Source organism: Clinocottus analis, unplaced genomic scaffold (genome assembly GCF_023055335.1).
Source record: "Clinocottus analis isolate CAN_PGR_092001 unplaced genomic scaffold, fCliAna1.0.p SCAF_10, whole genome shotgun sequence".
In the NCBI taxonomy this organism is placed as follows: Eukaryota; Metazoa; Chordata; class Actinopteri; order Perciformes; family Cottidae; genus Clinocottus; species Clinocottus analis.
The window spans coordinates 10,807,380-10,824,340 of NW_027175821.1; the positions used below are offsets into that span (position 1 = coordinate 10,807,380).

The 16,961-nt window shown below is 38.4% G+C and overlaps 1 protein-coding gene across 5 annotated transcripts; it reads left to right on the forward strand.

Moving 5' to 3' along the window:
- Positions 1–216: 216 nt before the first annotated feature.
- On the forward strand, positions 217–16,077 carry stx3b (syntaxin 3b). Of its 5 annotated transcripts, none has more exons than XM_068588186.1 (11): positions 217–593; positions 7,223–7,297; positions 7,393–7,492; positions 7,914–7,988; positions 8,164–8,234; positions 8,781–8,889; positions 8,965–9,038; positions 9,745–9,879; positions 10,677–10,787; positions 12,498–12,617; positions 12,995–13,100. In XM_068588186.1, exons 1-10 carry the CDS (start codon positions 564–566, stop codon positions 12,585–12,587), a joined length of 870 nt encoding a protein of 289 aa, XP_068444287.1. In that variant the 5' UTR covers positions 217–563; the 3' UTR covers positions 12,588–12,617; positions 12,995–13,100. The 5 variants fall into 5 exon arrangements, 3 of the variants coding, with proteins under 3 accessions (XP_068444287.1, XP_068444278.1, XP_068444297.1); XM_068588177.1 differs by having other exon boundaries at positions 12,926–13,048; XR_011078107.1 differs by lacking the exons at positions 10,677–10,787; positions 12,498–12,617 and adding an exon at positions 15,474–16,077 and having other exon boundaries at positions 12,995–15,385.
- The last annotated feature ends 884 nt before the right edge of the window (positions 16,078–16,961 follow it).

Genomic DNA, 16,961 nt, shown 5'->3' on the forward strand with positions numbered 1-16,961 from the left:
GACATCAGGTCCAATTATATTGGCTTTTTATCCGTTTTTCCTCGGCAGGTCAAAGTTCAATCTAATTTTAAGCAATGGAGACGTTCAAGTGTTCATCATTCCTACAACACCTGAATGCATCACTTGTGCAGGTGGCTCAGGGCGTGGCTTCATCTCAGAGGATATGGATTTGTCTGCGCATGCGTGAGCCAGAAAAGTGCGTTTTAGAATGATTACTGTTGGTCAGCGGAGAGGCAGATTATAGGGCTCTACACAACTGTTGTTTTAATCCCCTGGGCGAGGATTTAGCAAAGGAAAAAACACTGGTTTTAAACCCAGCAGCCATATTGTATGGAAAAACGACGGAAAGACTCCGCTTTTCTGAAAAAGTCGTTTACTCATACACCTCTATCAAGACTTTTGGGGAGTTTAATTGTTCTTCTTGCTGGCGGTGGGTTTCTGTCGGACAACTAGCTTGCCAGCTGGTTGAGGAATTCTCAGATTGGGACAAGTTTTTGAGCATTTTCTACACAATATTGTGGTCATTTCTTTGGCATCTTGGTGTTAAAATAACCGAGTGAAACATGAAGGACCGATTGGAGCAACTTAAAGCGGTAAGGAAAGTCCAGGAAATGTCAATTTTCCTTCTAGTGTCTTTTATTCTCCTCCTTTTCTTCCAGTATTGTCTCTTTGTACACTTCAATGGCCATCTGCAAAACATTTCTTATAGGAATAAATGACGTGAAGATTAGTGAAATCCTTTTCCTTTTTTGGTATTTAAATAGTAAATTTAACTTAAAATAGCGTACACATAACATACTAATGATTTGAACTAGTGTTGTACCGATGACATAACTCCTGATGGAGATGGTAACACTGCAGGTTGAAACGGGGATGAAAGGTCAAAAGGATTCAGTCATACTGACATTATTTTCCTTTTTTTTTTGACATGCAGCAGCCATGTTTTGCGATGTGACAATTCCTTATCAAACATGTATTGTATGAAGTATAATTAAAAGGATAATTGGAAGGCTATTAGTTGGAATGAATCAGCGGATGCCATTTATGTGTGTGGGGCATTCTTAAATTATTGCTCTTGAATCCTAAATGTAGATATAGGTCTGTAGCTCCATGATACTTGCCTCAGCAATGGTCCAACAACAGATTAGTCATTGTGTTTTAAATGTCATGGAAGATGCCGTATAAAGTCAATTATTAATTTTGTTCATCGACTATGATCGTTGAAGTGATTTATCATGCAACATTGTCAAAATACGCTGGTTACAAATGTGTTTTAGGTGTCTGTTTTGTATGAATGTTAATTGAACGTCTTTGGATGTCACCTTGGATGTGGACATTTTTAATGGACTTTATTTTCAGTCAGTTGTCAGTGGTTAATCAATGATCGCAGTCAACAATATATACATTAATCAATACTGAAATCATCACTTGCAGCCCGACTTGTAATTACTGCTTGAAACGTCCCTGTAAAAATGATCTGTAGTTGGGATGCATTGAACCAGAATACTCTTTACCTTTTTGTTTTCAGCCATCACAAATGAATCTTACACAGCAGTGAACATCCCTAGTATTTATATTTTCCTAATCAAAATGGAGTTAGTGACAGAGAATACACTTGATAGGAGGTCTTGATCCAATTGTAACCCAAGTCGGGTTATGTTGCCACAGCTACCTAAAACTGCTTGCCAAATATTTGCTGTATTTGACCCCATCCCCTTTTTAATCTCACACAGCTGGCTTATTTTTAGCCAAAGGGACTACAGATCTTAAGTGAAGTGGGCCAGTCAGTATAAGACTGTATATGCCAACACCTGTAAAACAACGATAAAACTAGGTTCTCTAGTCCTGGTGGCCTCAATCTAGTCTTTTTCACCCAATCTTTACCTCCATCTTTCATTGTCATTCTTCTTTATCGACATTTCTTGCCCAGTACCTTTTATTTCCCTCCATGAATCTAATGTGTAACTTGTTGGCAGGTGTGTGTGTGTGTGTGTGTGTGTGTGTGTGTGTGTGTGTGTGTGTGTGTGTGTGTGTGTGTGTGTGTGTGTGTGTGTGTGTGTGTGTGTGTGTGTGTGTCAGTCACCTGATGGACTTGGAAAAGAGGAGCAACAAGAAACGCTGAGTTGTGGTTTCACGGGGCTATAGTCGCATGTGATTTTGAATACAACATTTTTTTGCAATAACAAAAAAAGTTGATGGAGCCATGTTTAGCTATGTAGTTTAATTGTACACTGACATTAACTTGACAGCCAGTTTCTGTATTTCATACTCTTTTCCTTCATGGTATTTTCTAATGTTTTTTCAGTAAAAACCTTACCCTCAGTTCTGTGTGCAGAGTAGTTGCCTTGTTTCCCGGCCTGCTCACTGATCAGCACAATGAATTGGGTAACGCTAACATGGCTTCTTTTGTGGCACATGGAGTTTTTAAATCCCTTGCCAGAGTTCAGCGCTGCATTAACACACGTCCTGATGGAGGGTTTTGCCTTCTGTCACCATGTTGCTGTAAATCTGACCCCAGGTCCCTGTCCTGCTGTTTTTGGTTAGTGGCTACTTTTCCATCATCCCCTGGGAAAATGTAGTGAAATGGCCTTCAACTAACTTTATTATTCATGAATTTACTCTTCATGGGTTGGTCTATAAAATGTCCCAAAAACAATGGACAATTATAAGGTGCACTTCTTCAGTGTTGCACTAAGCTGTATTGTCAGTTGGCAGGCTGTATATGGCAGAATAAAACAGGTTTAAAAAAGGGTGTTTTGAGAAAGTATATGTTATTGTGACCATAAGATGGTCTTTGGACATAACTGGTGGAATGAGCTCCCAAATGATATTTGGACAGCATAAAAGCCTGTACATCTTCTGCTGCAAACTAAAAACATATCTCTCCCGACTACAGTATATCGTGAATACAAAAATAATAATAACAAAGTAGTACTTTAGTAGCACTTAAATGGCACTTACTTATATAGCGCGTCAGGCTTTCTTGAAGAAATTGTATCTTCTTGATTCTGGTTGTTTGTATTCTCATTGTTGAATGCACTTATTGTACGTTACTTTGCATAAAAGCGTCAGCGAAATGAAATGTAAATGTAAAAAAAGTATTATGCCATTTGCTTCAGCAGAATGCTACATTAACCATGGACAGACACAGAGCTGCACACTTATTCTCTCACACGCGTGCACATGCAGGCAATTGCATGACTCCTGGTGGAAATACTAACCAGCACAATAAACCGACCAACTTCTTTTAAAAATTCGGAATTAGCTTGAATAATTAAAACTAAACAACTAAGCAATTCCCTTTTAAAAAAGCACTTACTCAAACTCTTGGATGTTTGGTCTTTTTTTGTTTAAAAACATGACTAAAGTTATTCAATAATTATTAAGATTCTTCTTCGATTGATCGATTAATTGATTCATTCACAAAGAATTGCAGCTCTACAAGTGTTCACATTCTTCTTATTTTATATGACCACCGTTTCAGCTCAGTTTAGGCTTTGGACACTCTCGTCATTTATGATCCTGAGAGACAAAGTCTGACCGTAAATCACCTCCCAGTCTCTGTAAGATGATGAAGTCACAGGAGAGATAGTGAGGGAGGGTGTTGGGCCGTCAACATGTTGATGATTGGAGTATGACTTGCTGGATTGTGTGTTTGTAGTTTTGTGCCGTAGTGGTGTGTTGAGGCTGACAGGATGAGCTCAGTTTGTCATTTCCATGGGTTTGATCCTTTTTACATTGTTGCACATCTGACTTTGATAGCTCGACCAGTACAACAAAGTCTTATGATGTTGGCTCAAATGAAACTGTGTGCTCAGAAAGCTCGTCAATTTTATGTTCAAAAGGCAGAGGATTACTTTGTCTTCCTCTGTTTAAAACCTCTGTCTAGTCATGCGTTATGCAACATGACATATGGCGCTTTGTATGCAGAACAAGTGTAATTAAGTAATTTGAATAAAAGGGAAAAGCCTGCATCCAAGCTAACGTATCAATCACTCACGCACCGAAGTGCAGTCTCTGTTCTGTTTTTATAATTTGTTTTTGGGGATTACACTGTCTTCATGACTGCACGAGGCATGAGATTAAAGCATTTTTGGATAAAAGAGAGAACATCTAATTTGTTACTTCTTGGTTCACTCACACAGTCATCATTTTTTACACAGTAGCACAGACCTGGCCTTGGATCTACTAGTTTAACAATATATATATATATATATATATATATATATATATATATATATATATATATATATATATATATATATATATATATATATATATATATATATATATATATATATATATATATATATATATATATACACACACACATTTTATTCCCCATTAACATTCAACACTTTACTGGGTAAAGTGAACGTATATCCACAATACACATGTCTTAAACATTAGATCATCTCGCACTATTTTTTCAAAACCACAACTAAACTTTAAGGGTTGCACTGTGCATTTAATGACTTTAACCCTCGTTTAGTGGTCAAAAACAAAAAAAGGTTAGTGTATGTTTGAGTCACATGAGTCACATTTGATGATGAGTCACATTTTGATCCAAAGCGATGAAGCAACTCTCAGTCGGTCTTCTTACAGGTGTTTCCAGGATTCAGGTGTCATATAATGATCAAGTGAGTTTAATGAGGAACGTTGTAAAAGGTTTTCTTCATGACGTGGATAAAGTCACTCAGTCTGACTGTTTCTGGCTGCATCAAACTGTTGTGTGTGTGTGTGTGTGTGTGTGTGTGTGTGTGTGTGTGTGTGTGTGTGTGTGTGTGTGTGTGTGTGTGTGTGTGTGTGTGTGTGTGTGTGTGTGTGTGTGTGTGTGTGTGTGTGTGTGTGTGTGGCCTTTGGCTGTTTAGTTTTTTTAAGTGTTTGTTGCACACGGACGTTCCTTCTGCCCTTTTTTCTGCTGAATGAGACACACTGGAAGGAAGTTGTGCTTGTTCTTATCTCGCTGTTGCAGAAATGCTGTGTGAGGGAGCATGATGTTGAGGTCAGAGAGCTGCAGCTGTATGTTCGCTGAATAACTCACAAAGCTATGAAAACAAGCAGTGTGTCTGTGTCCAGGGAACTAACTCAATGTTACTTCACAACTGTTGTTAGTTACAGCAGCCTGAACCAAATGGCTACATTTGCAATTCAAATTTTCGATGAAGGGGGAGAAGGTTAAAAACAGAAAGAACGACTTGCTATTGCTTTAAGTCTAAGTTCACTAGTACTGCAACGGCCTCTTATTTTTATCAATGATTAGTCTGCTGTATTATTTTCTTGATTAATAATGTTGTTTATAAAATGTCTGAAAATAGAAAAATAAATAAAATGCCTATTATGTATAAGTTCTACAGCCCTAAGGTGATGTGATAAAATTACTTGTTTTATTTGACCAACCCAATGAGAATAAATGGTAAAAGGTGTTCTTTAGTAAGTTAAAGAATAATTACATAGTTGTTCTAGGGAAGTGTGGCTGAAGTGTAATATGTATTCAGATTGCTTGTTTAGAGATTGAGGTGATATGACAGAGCAGTGAAGTCGACAAGGCATTTTCCATGCTTTGACTTTGATCCAGTCTGACTTTTTCCAGGAAAGTCAAGTGTGCACACTTGAGACTGTGCCGCCCATTACGAATCAGAATATCTGTTTCGTCGGCCAGCAACGCTCCGTAGTTGCTCAGAGGAAGCACATTATTTTATAAATTGCAGAAGTAATTAAAAGGGAGGGAAATAAAGTGAGCTCACTGTCTCTTTCCACTCATTGTTTCAGTCGTCTAACGTCACAGCATGGCCCTATGATGTCTGTTTACACTGAGCCTTTGCTGTGGTTTGTTACAGTTCCTGGAGCCCGGCCCTAATCCTCCGCCGTGTAAATATTCACCAGCAGCGACTGACTGTGTTTACCGACTGTACCGTGTGACGTATTTATATCGAGGGGAACTTTCTGATAGAAGTGTTTGGGTGAAGGCTGATTAGGATCAGAGCAATATTTCTGACAGATGTGTTGAGCTGAGCTGCCAACCAGGAAGCAATTTCATTAGTGACAGTTTGTTCATGGTCTAAATGCGGTTCAGCAACTTTCTACCATGAGAAGAAATACTTCTGGACAATGACTCCGTATTATGGGAAATGAAAATAGTCAAAAATAATTGTCAGTATCTTGGGGATTAGTCTATAAAAAGTCTGACTTAATTGAGAGATGATTAAAACAATGTTGATTTTTTTTTTAACAGGTTATGTAAGATTTGGGGCTCGGCATCAAATCACAATACTTATGAGTATGGATAACTGTCAAGTATTAAGAGCTGGCAATGAATGCTTGGTCAGATTATTAGTTTTATTTACATACTGTTTGACTTATTCTTGTGAATTGATACTTATATTTCCTGTTTTAATCATAGTTTTGCTAATTTCTTCCTGTATCTTATTTGGACAAAATTCTTACAGTGTTGATACAAAATTAGAGAAGGCCACTTTCACTCTTATGCCTGTGCTGTAAATATGAAGCCATATCCAGCATCCGGTTAGATTAGTTTACCATGAAGACTGGACATGAGGTAACAGCTTGCTGGGCTTTGTGCATAGGTAACAAAGTCCACCGGCCTAATAATTAATGCCTTAACACATTTGTTTAATTTGTACAAAAACCAAAGTCTTTGTGCTAAACTAAGATGAGCAATTCCCCAACATGTTGAACTATATTTCCTTACGTTTATATTTAGCAGACATTAAGTTCATTGCAGAAAAAACCTTGTTCGTAACATTTTAAAACATTTTTAATGGGGATAATAGTAGAAAGAGTTAACATAAGTATTATATAACTTGCCCATGTAAAAAAGGCAGACTCTGGGTTTTTCAAGTAGTTATGTGCTGGACTGTTTCATGTCGAGGACCTCGAGTCTCTGCTGTGCCTTAAGTTAACTGACACGACAACTCCAGAAAATAGCCCTGATGCTTTTGAGAAATTGGGATTATTTTGTTAAATATATGTTAAAAGCATGTTTACATCCCTTAAACCAAGGTATTGGAAAAATTATTGTTTTTGTATTTCTACTGAAACTCATTGTTTGTATTGGCATCAGCATGAAGCGCGTTTGTTTGTAGAGCTCCGGTTAACAACAAGTGCATACATGCAACCTAGAAAGGCATTAAACCAAGATTAAAAAAGACCTAACTCTGGATTTAAACCGACTTTTCTTACTTTACTTTTATTTTGTTAGACGTGCGATCAAGATGACGAAGAGGTGGAGATTGCTGTGGACAACATGGCCTTCATGGACGAATTCTTCTGTCAGGTCAGTGTTACTCTCAGTTCATTCGTGTGTGGAGGCTGATTTCACTGATTTCTCTCGTATTCATAAAAACATGCGTGTGCCTGTGTTTGTTTCAGATTGAGGACATCAGGAACAGTATTGATAAAATTGATGAGAATGTGGCTGAAGTCAAAAAGCTTTTCTCTGTCATCCTGTCTGCTCCCACATCAGATCAGAGTAAGAAACTAGCTTTCTTCCTGTACTTGTTCCTTTTTTCTCTCTCCTCTGCACATGTATTCACCCCAGCCGTCTCGCTTACGGCCAGGATATATTCTTACCTCAGCCTAACCCTATTTAAAAAGAGCCAATTGTTTGTGTCCCAAAATGAATGGCATTTTGTGAAGAGGAACTAAGCTACCTATTGTTCTACCCGGTGAAAACAACCTTTACAAAATATTATGATTATTTTTGCTTCACTGGTCTGAACATTTCGAAAATCAAGAGACCGCATTTTGACAAACTGAAGATCCCTTCCAAGCATAATTTAAATGTCAACTTCATGTGGGAGCATTATCAGTTTATTAGTACTTGTGATAAGTCTCTCACCCATCGTCACACTCTTAGCTGTTTATGGACACGTCTCTTTCTTTCTATCTAGAAACACAGGACGACTTGGAGGCAATCACCAACGACATAAAGAAGATGGCTAACAATGCAAGAAACAAACTCAAGAGTGAGTCTGCCTGACACACGCACGCACCCACGCACGGGCGCATACAGCTTGTCAGTCTATAAAATGGATGTTGAATTACTTTAATGTGAACTGTTGTGGAAGAATTAAACAAGGATGTGATGTGAAGTTGATTTTAAAGCTTAGTCATAAATCAGTAGTTTGGATTGCTTCCCAGCCATCGAGAGGAATCTGGAGTCAGAGGAGCAGGAGAGGGTGTCGGCTGACATGCGGATACGTAAATCACAGGTAAATGATGTCCAGCTGAAGTTTCCTCTATTTCTTCGCAAATTCAACCTTGACAGGCTTATGGGCATGAAAGAAAAGCGGAAGAGAAGAACAGCAATTGGCCTACATGTATTCATTATTAACAAAGAAATCTGAAAACAGAGCTTTCAAAGCTACAACAGCACATTTTAAACATTGTATTCGTCATTATTATTATTCTAAGTATAATTTATTAATATTGTTCTTATAATTATTTATATATATATATATATATATTTATATATATATATATTTATATATTTATATATATATATTTATATATATATTTATATATATATTTATATATATATATATATATATAAATATATATATATTTATATATATATATATTTATATATATATATATATATATATATATATATATAAAATAATTACATTTTGTCTTTGTACATTTGTCAGAGATGTGTCTCGGCTCTGAGGTTTATGCCTGATTTGACAGAAATGGTCACAGTACCTCCATCAAGATCACTTCTGTGGTAAAACCTTGTTCCCCTTGTTGTCTCCCAGCATGCAGTCCTGTCCAGGAAGTTTGTGGAGGTAATGACAAAGTATAATGAAGCTCAAGTGGACTTCAGGGAGAGGAGTAAAGGACGTATTCAGAGACAACTAGAGATCAGTGAGTTACGGCCATAAAACCATGTGATGTTCTTATAATCTTCTTTGTCATAATCTTTTTTTCTTTTATCTGCAGCTGGAAAAGCAACAACAGATGATGAACTGGAAGAGATGTTGGAGAGTGGCAATGCTGCTGTTTTTACTGCAGGGGTAAGTGTACGTGTGTGCGTGTGTGTGCATGCATTCATCTCCGCTATTTATAGGAGTTCCTTAACATCCACTGGGCCTCGACACTGTTCACAATGTGGTTGAACTGAGAAACCGCTCTGTAAAACGACAAGTGCCTCGTATCATCTGGTTAAAGATTAGCTGTGCTTGTGATCTGTCCCGTTGGACTCAAAGTCAGTTTGCTCTCTTGCGCTTTCTTAAGTGCTGCGAACCCCTAACAGCAATGACTAAGCTTTTTGTGAGCTGCTTAAAAAAACTGCGGAGAAAATGAGTACCACCAGTGTGTCTCAAGGGATCAGACTACCACACGTGCACAAAGCATTTCAAGTGGTGAGGAAGCCTCTCCATGCATACTTGGCCCATAGAATGCTTGTGTCCGGTGTAGTTTGGGAAGAATGTCTGGCACCGGGATGCACATGCCTTTTAACCCAACTAAACCGCAGCCACAATGATCAGAAGAAATGAAGATGGAATACTAAAGTGTGAAGGGTTTTAGAGGATCTGTTTGTTTCCACGGTTTTGCACTTGTCTGTTCACGTTACCGGCGTCTTGGAAAGGGAGGAGTGAGCAGAGGGATTGCAGCCACACTGCGAGATGCCGCCTGTCCTTTTTTTAGATTTTTAGATGTGACCCGGAGACCAACTGTCATTTAGACTTTTGTGTGGTAATAAACCTCTCCTCTCCACAGATTGTGGATGCTGGGATCTCGAAACAAGCTCTGAGTGAGATTGAAGCCAGACACAAAGACATTGTCCGTCTGGAAAGTAGCATCAAGGAGCTGCACGATATGTTTGTAGACATCGCCATGCTTGTGGAGAGCCAGGTACGCTCCTCCACATCCATCCGCCCACCATTTTGTACACCCGCCAATTACCTCAGGAACTTCTCATTTTCATCCATTTATTCATTCATTCTTTACTTTTTCTCCATGCCTTTGTGTTTGATCCTGACCGCATTCAACTCTTTTTCTCTTGCTTAACTCTCTTCACAACTTTCAACCTGCATTTGTTTCCTCTTTTCCAGCTCCATGCCTTTCTTACACCTCACTACACCTCTTATTCTCACTGCCACCACCATCTCATCCCTCAACATTGATGGAACCAACCCGAATGCATTTAGTAAGATGTCCCAGTAAAGCATTTTCATAGACATGAGTGCAGACGTCGCACTACAATTCATAAAAACGCATATTACCGATTGGTCAGTCACTGTTTATGCGTACATAAGTCTAACCACATATTTCTTACTGCTTGAACCATGCTTTCTGAGGGAAAAGCTTGTTTGAGGTAAGGGCCACGCTGCTGCTGTCCATGTTGTGTGATTTCCCAATACTCTTTGTTTTCTTAGCCATTGTTAGTTCAAGCTTTTAGTTTGAAGAGGTCAATTGCATCATGAACATAATGCTCCTCTTTGACATTTAAAACACAGCTCCTCATGGATTCCTTAATGAAGCTGTCACTTTATCAACAGTAGACAATAAACAAGTAAAAATGTCAAAATATTGGTCAGTTTGTTTCCTGAAACCACGTGTACTACTTTGTATCCAAACCAATGTTCCTAACTGCTCTTCTGCTTGTGGCATGTTGCTCTGTATTTTATTGATTGTTCTGTGTTTTTCAGGGTGACATAGTTGACAACATAGAGCAGAATGTTTCTAAGTCAGTGGACCATATCACAGTGGCTAAGGAACAGACCAAAAAAGCTGTAAGGCATCAGACCAAAGCGCGCAAGGTAAAGTAATGTAGCCTCCCATCTGCTGGTGACCTCTTCCTGTTGTTTTTCTGCCTATTATCTTGTCACAGTTTGACACATTTAAACAACACTGTGTGCATACAGATCGCACTCCCTCGCCCTGCAGACACATCGCTAATCTCACACTGCTGTTGCATTATATCTGCTTTGCTTTTTGTTCTTTCTTTCTCTCTACCACTCTCTCTCTATCGTTGTTTTTATTTATCTTTTTTCGTTGCTGCCCGTCACCTCTGTCACCGTGCCCCATGTCAGGGCGGAATGATTGAGAGGATTGAGAGCAACATGGACCAGTCAGTGGGCTTTGTGGAGCGGGCTGTAGCGGACACTAAGAAAGCTGCAAAGTTTCAGCAAGAGGCTCGCCGTGTGAGTGACCACAGTCAGGCGGAGTGGTCTGGTTTCCCAAAAGCAGATAAAAAAATATATATTTTTAATTGTCTACAATAGAACAGTAATTACCCTACGATCAATGCTCTTCAAATTCATGGCAGTACAAAGAGAAGAGAGATAGGAAAAATGAAATGGACTAGATTTAGTAACACTGGACAATTATTGAGTCGGATTTGAGTTGTAACTCTGACCTTACATTCAAATATGATTATGTAATTCAATCCATGTTATTCCGTTGACCTTGAGCCAATGTGAACATGCACCAGGGACGTCAAAGATGCCCCTCCTTAACTACAGAGCAGCAGTTCACGTTTATAACTTAGACTGCGCTATCGCAGATCATCAGTGTCAACAGTGATTCCAACAGAGAACTATACAGCATAAAAAATAACTTCAATTCGTGAAGATCAATGTCGGCTAATTAAACGCATGTTCCTGGTGAATTACTTTGTAACATAAATGCTTTATTTCTACAGTTTACCTTGTGGTCACCCCATTGAAAGATAACATTATTATTTTTATGATAAATTGTGTTTAAGAGTTGTAAAACTTTCTTCTGCTGTCCAGTTTTATAGCATCTGAAATGCCTTCAAACTCATCATTCAAGCTGGCTGTCCTATTCGAAGCCCAGCTAGTTTATAAAATTTGAACACAAAAATGCTTTTGGGAAACCTGCCGGAATGAAGACAATCCCCACCATCAAGACCCCGATCCTTACCGTGATCCTTACCTGTGATGACCCAGTACCCTCCTACCTGCCCTGGTCCTGAGCCTCCAGCATTAAAATCCAGAATAACCCACCCTTTCCCACCTGCTTACACACACACACACACACACACACACACACACACACACACACACACACACACACACACACACACCCCACACACACCCCACACACACCCCAACAGCCTCTACGCTCTTCTTTCTATCTCACGGTTCTATCTTTTCAGTTTTCTCCATAACGTTGTCTTTCTTTACGGATGGCTCTTGGGGGCAACATTATTCTTTGGTTTGGCCTGTGTTTGAGGATATTGCTTGTTAGCCTCAAGCTGTTTACGCATGTCTGTGAAAATAACTTTTTTACTGATAAGTTAACATAAAGTCAACATTGTTACACCTAGACAAAACTGGTTTATCAGACTTTAGCATATTTAGCATATTCACTCATACAAAACTAGCACAAATATTATACAACTTCCACGATTTTATAGTTGTTGCACAAATGAATAATGTACTTCTTGTTGTTTCCCACTGAGAATTGTCCTGATGGAACTGTATGTACATGGTTGTTCCCAACAGAAAATGGTGATACTAGTGGTGGTTGTGGTGGTCTTGCTAGCCTTACTAGCTCTCATAATCGGGTTGTCTGTGGGATTGAAGCAAAGCTGATGAGCTATTTGAATAAGAGGAGCGCTAAGGGTGAGTAACTCTGGAGCAAATATGCTCTGTAGTGCCACAATGGGTGTGGGTATGAAATGTGCTTTGGAAAAGGGTTCGCACGCTCTTTTCCACTGGTGCACTTTGTGTGTGGGTGTGTGTGAGAGTGTGTTTTATTTATTTCTATCCACAGGGTTAACTTGAGGTGTGTTTGTGTGTATTTGAAGTTCTTGGGTGTGTGTTATTCTGCAGCGCTCGCCTCTAGTTACTGCTGAACAAACAAAGCAGAGCTAGAAGTGAGTTACAATATCATTGCCTCATTGTCTCTCTCTCTATCTCCCTCTCTGTAGAAGATGATCCTAATGATTGTTGTCTGTGCTGTGGATGTTCTCATCTTCCTCATTGTCATCCTCCCCCAGACACCATCACAGGACTGCTGTTTTTATCATCAGTTATTAATCATCCACTCCATCCTATCCTCCATCATCTGCGCCGCCAAAGAAAAAACTGATACTGATGGCTTCATATGGATAAAATGTTTGACTTGCTGATGTACAACTTTTTTGTTGAAGAACAAGTGTTACATTTTATCTCTGAATGAGAAAGAAGACTGCCGAGACTGAGGTTTTATAAAACCTTTTTATTCAATCAGACTCGTCCTTCCTGGTCTGTTAGGGTTCGTTTGAGTCCTGCAGGTGGCTTGAACAGTTTGAGAATGCTCTGCTGCAAAGGAGGAAATGAGACTGGAGCTGACAATGTGTGGAGGGGAAGAGAGAATTGAGAAACAATAACTGATCATAACGCCACTCCAGTGTCCCTTAACATTGCATTGTCTAACTTTCAATGCCAAAGAAAGTGTTGATTGAAATAGATTTTAATGTCCAGTGAGTGGGACCCTTGTGCAGTCTTGCAGAAGCACATAACCTCCCTCATCATATATATATATATATATTGCCTTTTATGAGCCTTGACACATTCTGTGATTGAAAAGCTAGCTACTGTATAGTCAATGTACTCTAGGTTGTTTGTTTATGGGAGTTTTAGCATTTTTACATTTCAAACTATGTCTTTTAAACTAAGCTCAGACGATTATGTGAATAATATAATTGTTATTTTGTGTGTGGTTAATATGCAGCCATGAATAGCTCTCAGTTCTTTTAACTTGAAGAGGACTGGTGTGCTCACTTATGATTCTTCAGTTTGGAGAGCTCTTGGTTCTTATTTTAAATATGAATGAAGTCCTCATGGCAATACATTTTCTTAGATTAGCATGAAGACCAAATAGACAAGCAAGCTCGGTGCATTAGCATGTCTTTATTGCTTTAGGGCTCGAAATGCCTGAATATTTGTTTTGTATCTTTGCTAACTTGAAACAATGTTAGGCAGATTGACCTTCTACACTGAAAGACCTGATTGACTCTATTGTTAAAATGCTGTAAAAATATAATGTGTTCATGCCAAAAGAGAGATTGGTAGTAACACAAGCTATTTCAAGATCAGCGCCAGAATAGTTTAATTAGTAGGTAATAGTGATATATTTATCATACTTTTTGATGACGTTGCCAAGTAAGTCACACAGACAGATGGAGTGTAAAAGGACACTCTAACTTACAGTAAGATCCTCCGGGTCTTTTTTAGTGCAATATACATTTCCTGGCATATCTTTAAATCTCATAATATTTCTACTGTAAATTTTTACCTAACGGAAACTAATGCATTAATACAGCAGCCCCTTGTGTTCTATAAATCTATGAAAATAAACCAAACCAAAGAAAGGATTTATTACAGGGCTGTTATATTGGACAAAATTAGTTTTAGTGTGCCTAATAAATCGGTCACCGTCATTTTAGTAGGTCTTTTTTTCTTCTTTGAGGGAATGCGTCAATCTGAGAGGCTCTTGAACCCCAGGGGGCTTGTTGTCACCCAGAGTCTTTAATTTGGCAGTTAAAGTAATTAAAGGTGATGCCAGCTGTACATACAAAGACTGTATCAGAGACATTATGTCCCATCATTTAGAGATGGGTCTTAACAGGTATTTACCACATTGTAGGAGTTCTGTAGCACAAAGACATCCTCTTTAAAATGTCTAGTGTATTGTGAGTTCAGCCATCACTGAGGGAAGTCTTTGTTTCTGTTCAACCAGAGCCTGAACGGTTTCTTTTACTTCTGGTTGAGAAGGGCAGCTCTTGAAAGTGAGACCTTTCCAGCTTCGTCTTTTGACTGCACATATACCTCCATCGACTGTTTAATCCTATTGCTTCCATTCAAGCTTTTTTTTTCTTTACACACCACAAAACTGAAGCAGTTGTACACTGTATAAATGAAGACGCCACAGATTTGATTGAAAATTAAAGATTTTATGTTTTTTAATTACTTTGTTGACTGTCTACTTGTGACCTCGTGCCTGTCCCTTTTGTGAGTGACCGAAGTGTGTTTATGGGATGGTTGTAGCTGTTGTCAGCGAACCAATGTTGCAACGTACAGTTTTTAAAGCCTGGTGTGCAAGTTTCAAAGAGGAGGTAAGTTTTGTTTTGCCTTTTCTCTCTCCTTACACACACACACACACACACACACACACACACTTGCACACCCTGATCTCTGTGACCCTTTGTTCTCCTTCTGATCAATCATTTCCTCAAATCAATGTCCATTAGTGTGAAAAATTGTATGGTGTTAGATGCTGTCTGACCATCTTTTTTATTTGTATTAAATCAACAGAAAAAGATGATGATTACATTGTGTTGTGCCATCATTGGAATCGTTGGATTCTCCTATCTCTACAGCTTCTTCGCATGAAAGGTTTTACACAGGTAAAACAGCTGCAACTGCCTTTAACACTATGCATTCAGTTCTTTCAAACTAAATGTTGAATAAGGTCATTTTTGTGTGTTTGTGTAGTGTTTCTTTGGAAAGTGTGTCAAGAAAAAGAAAATGTCCTGAGGCGCTTTCCTGTGTTTACCCTGACCATTATTTAAATCTAATTTAAAAGCTAATAAAAGTATTTAAAAAAAGGAATTGAACCAAACCAACCCTGTGAACTTACCCTTTTATTAATCATCTTGCTGTATGAAGTGTTTATAAACGTGTTAGAAATGGGTAGATGTTTCTCAGTCTGCCTTTCATTGCCAGATGGATCAACATGAGACTTAAAAATCATTTTTGGATCATGCTGGTCGGGTCTACTGCCTCCTGGTGGTGTTTGGAGAGGATAATCATATTTGTTTATTGTGAGGAAACTATTTCTAAGGATTAATTTAAAAAAAAAGAGTATCATGAAGATGTTTTTTTTCTGCATCTGTTGTTGGCTCAAAGTCTATTAATGCTCATACACATGCGTGTGCTCTCGTAAAAAAAATCCAATTAAGTAGTATTTTCTGACTTTTGTGTTGTCATAATTTGAATACATTATGTGAGCTTTTGTTGTGTGATCTGTCTGTATGCGTCTGTGCCACTGAAATGCTCGCACTGATTATCTTTTCTCTAACAACGGCTGCTCGCTCATTGGCTGCGTGTCAACCGTGTAAAGCCTATTATGTAATAAATGATTTCCGTGCGTGTGATGTAGGTGTGTGTTTTGCTTCTTGTGTTTTTAAATGACTCAGTATGTATGAATGGGGGCTGGCTTCCTCCAACCTAACACATTTTATATTTAAATCGTATACTTTATGTGTGAAGCTACGGTAAAATGTATGGCGATGCATGGCATAACATATGTGTATGAGCGGCTTCCCTGACCTCATTTCAGCCCCCATCTCGCTCTTCTTCCTAACTGGAGGCAAGCCCGGCCCATTCACACCCCGTGGGGGCGGGGTCTATACAAGGGTGCGCTCGTTTTCCTGCTTCGTGTTTGCAGGATAACCAGGACTGGGATACAATTACATTAAACTACGGATATTGATCTCGAGGAGGGACATTTAGCATAAGATCAGTACAGGGCCATAGGTTAAATACTTGTAAGATAAAAAAAACAACCAAAATATACCATTCAAGACAGAAGAACTAAAGATTATTTCAGAACTTCAACAGAGACGAGTCTCCATAGATAGAAGACACACGCAAAATCTTAGGTGCATTTTTTATAAACATTTGAAAAAAAAACTTTTATTATGCAAAACCTCCAGCATAACGCAAATTACATATCAATATATCCCAAAATATGTGTAATGTGTACGTGATATTTTCATATACAAATTGAGAAGTGTAACATACAACATATTTATGAATGTATATGAAAACAAAGTAACTTTGTAAAGTAATTTACTCTACACATACAATATTAAGGTAGTAGTTTTAAGGTAGTTACATTTTTTACTACGTTATTTCAACAATAAAATACTGCTTATGCTAAATGACGATCCAATAAACACAGGCAGTTTGGCATAATAG

What these genes read in the sequence shown, in the direction of transcription:
- stx3b (XM_068588186.1), top strand. Translation starts at nt 564, where the DNA reads ATGAAGGACCGATTGGAGCAACTTAAAGCG. An exon ending in GATTGGAGCAACTTAAAGCG is followed by an intron (nt 594 to 7,222) that starts GTAAGGAAAGTC and finishes TTATTTTGTTAG; the next exon opens with ACGTGCGATCAAGATGACGA. An exon ending in ATCAGACCAAAGCGCGCAAG is followed by an intron (nt 10,788 to 12,497) that starts GTAAAGTAATGT and finishes TGTTCCCAACAG; the next exon opens with AAAATGGTGATACTAGTGGT.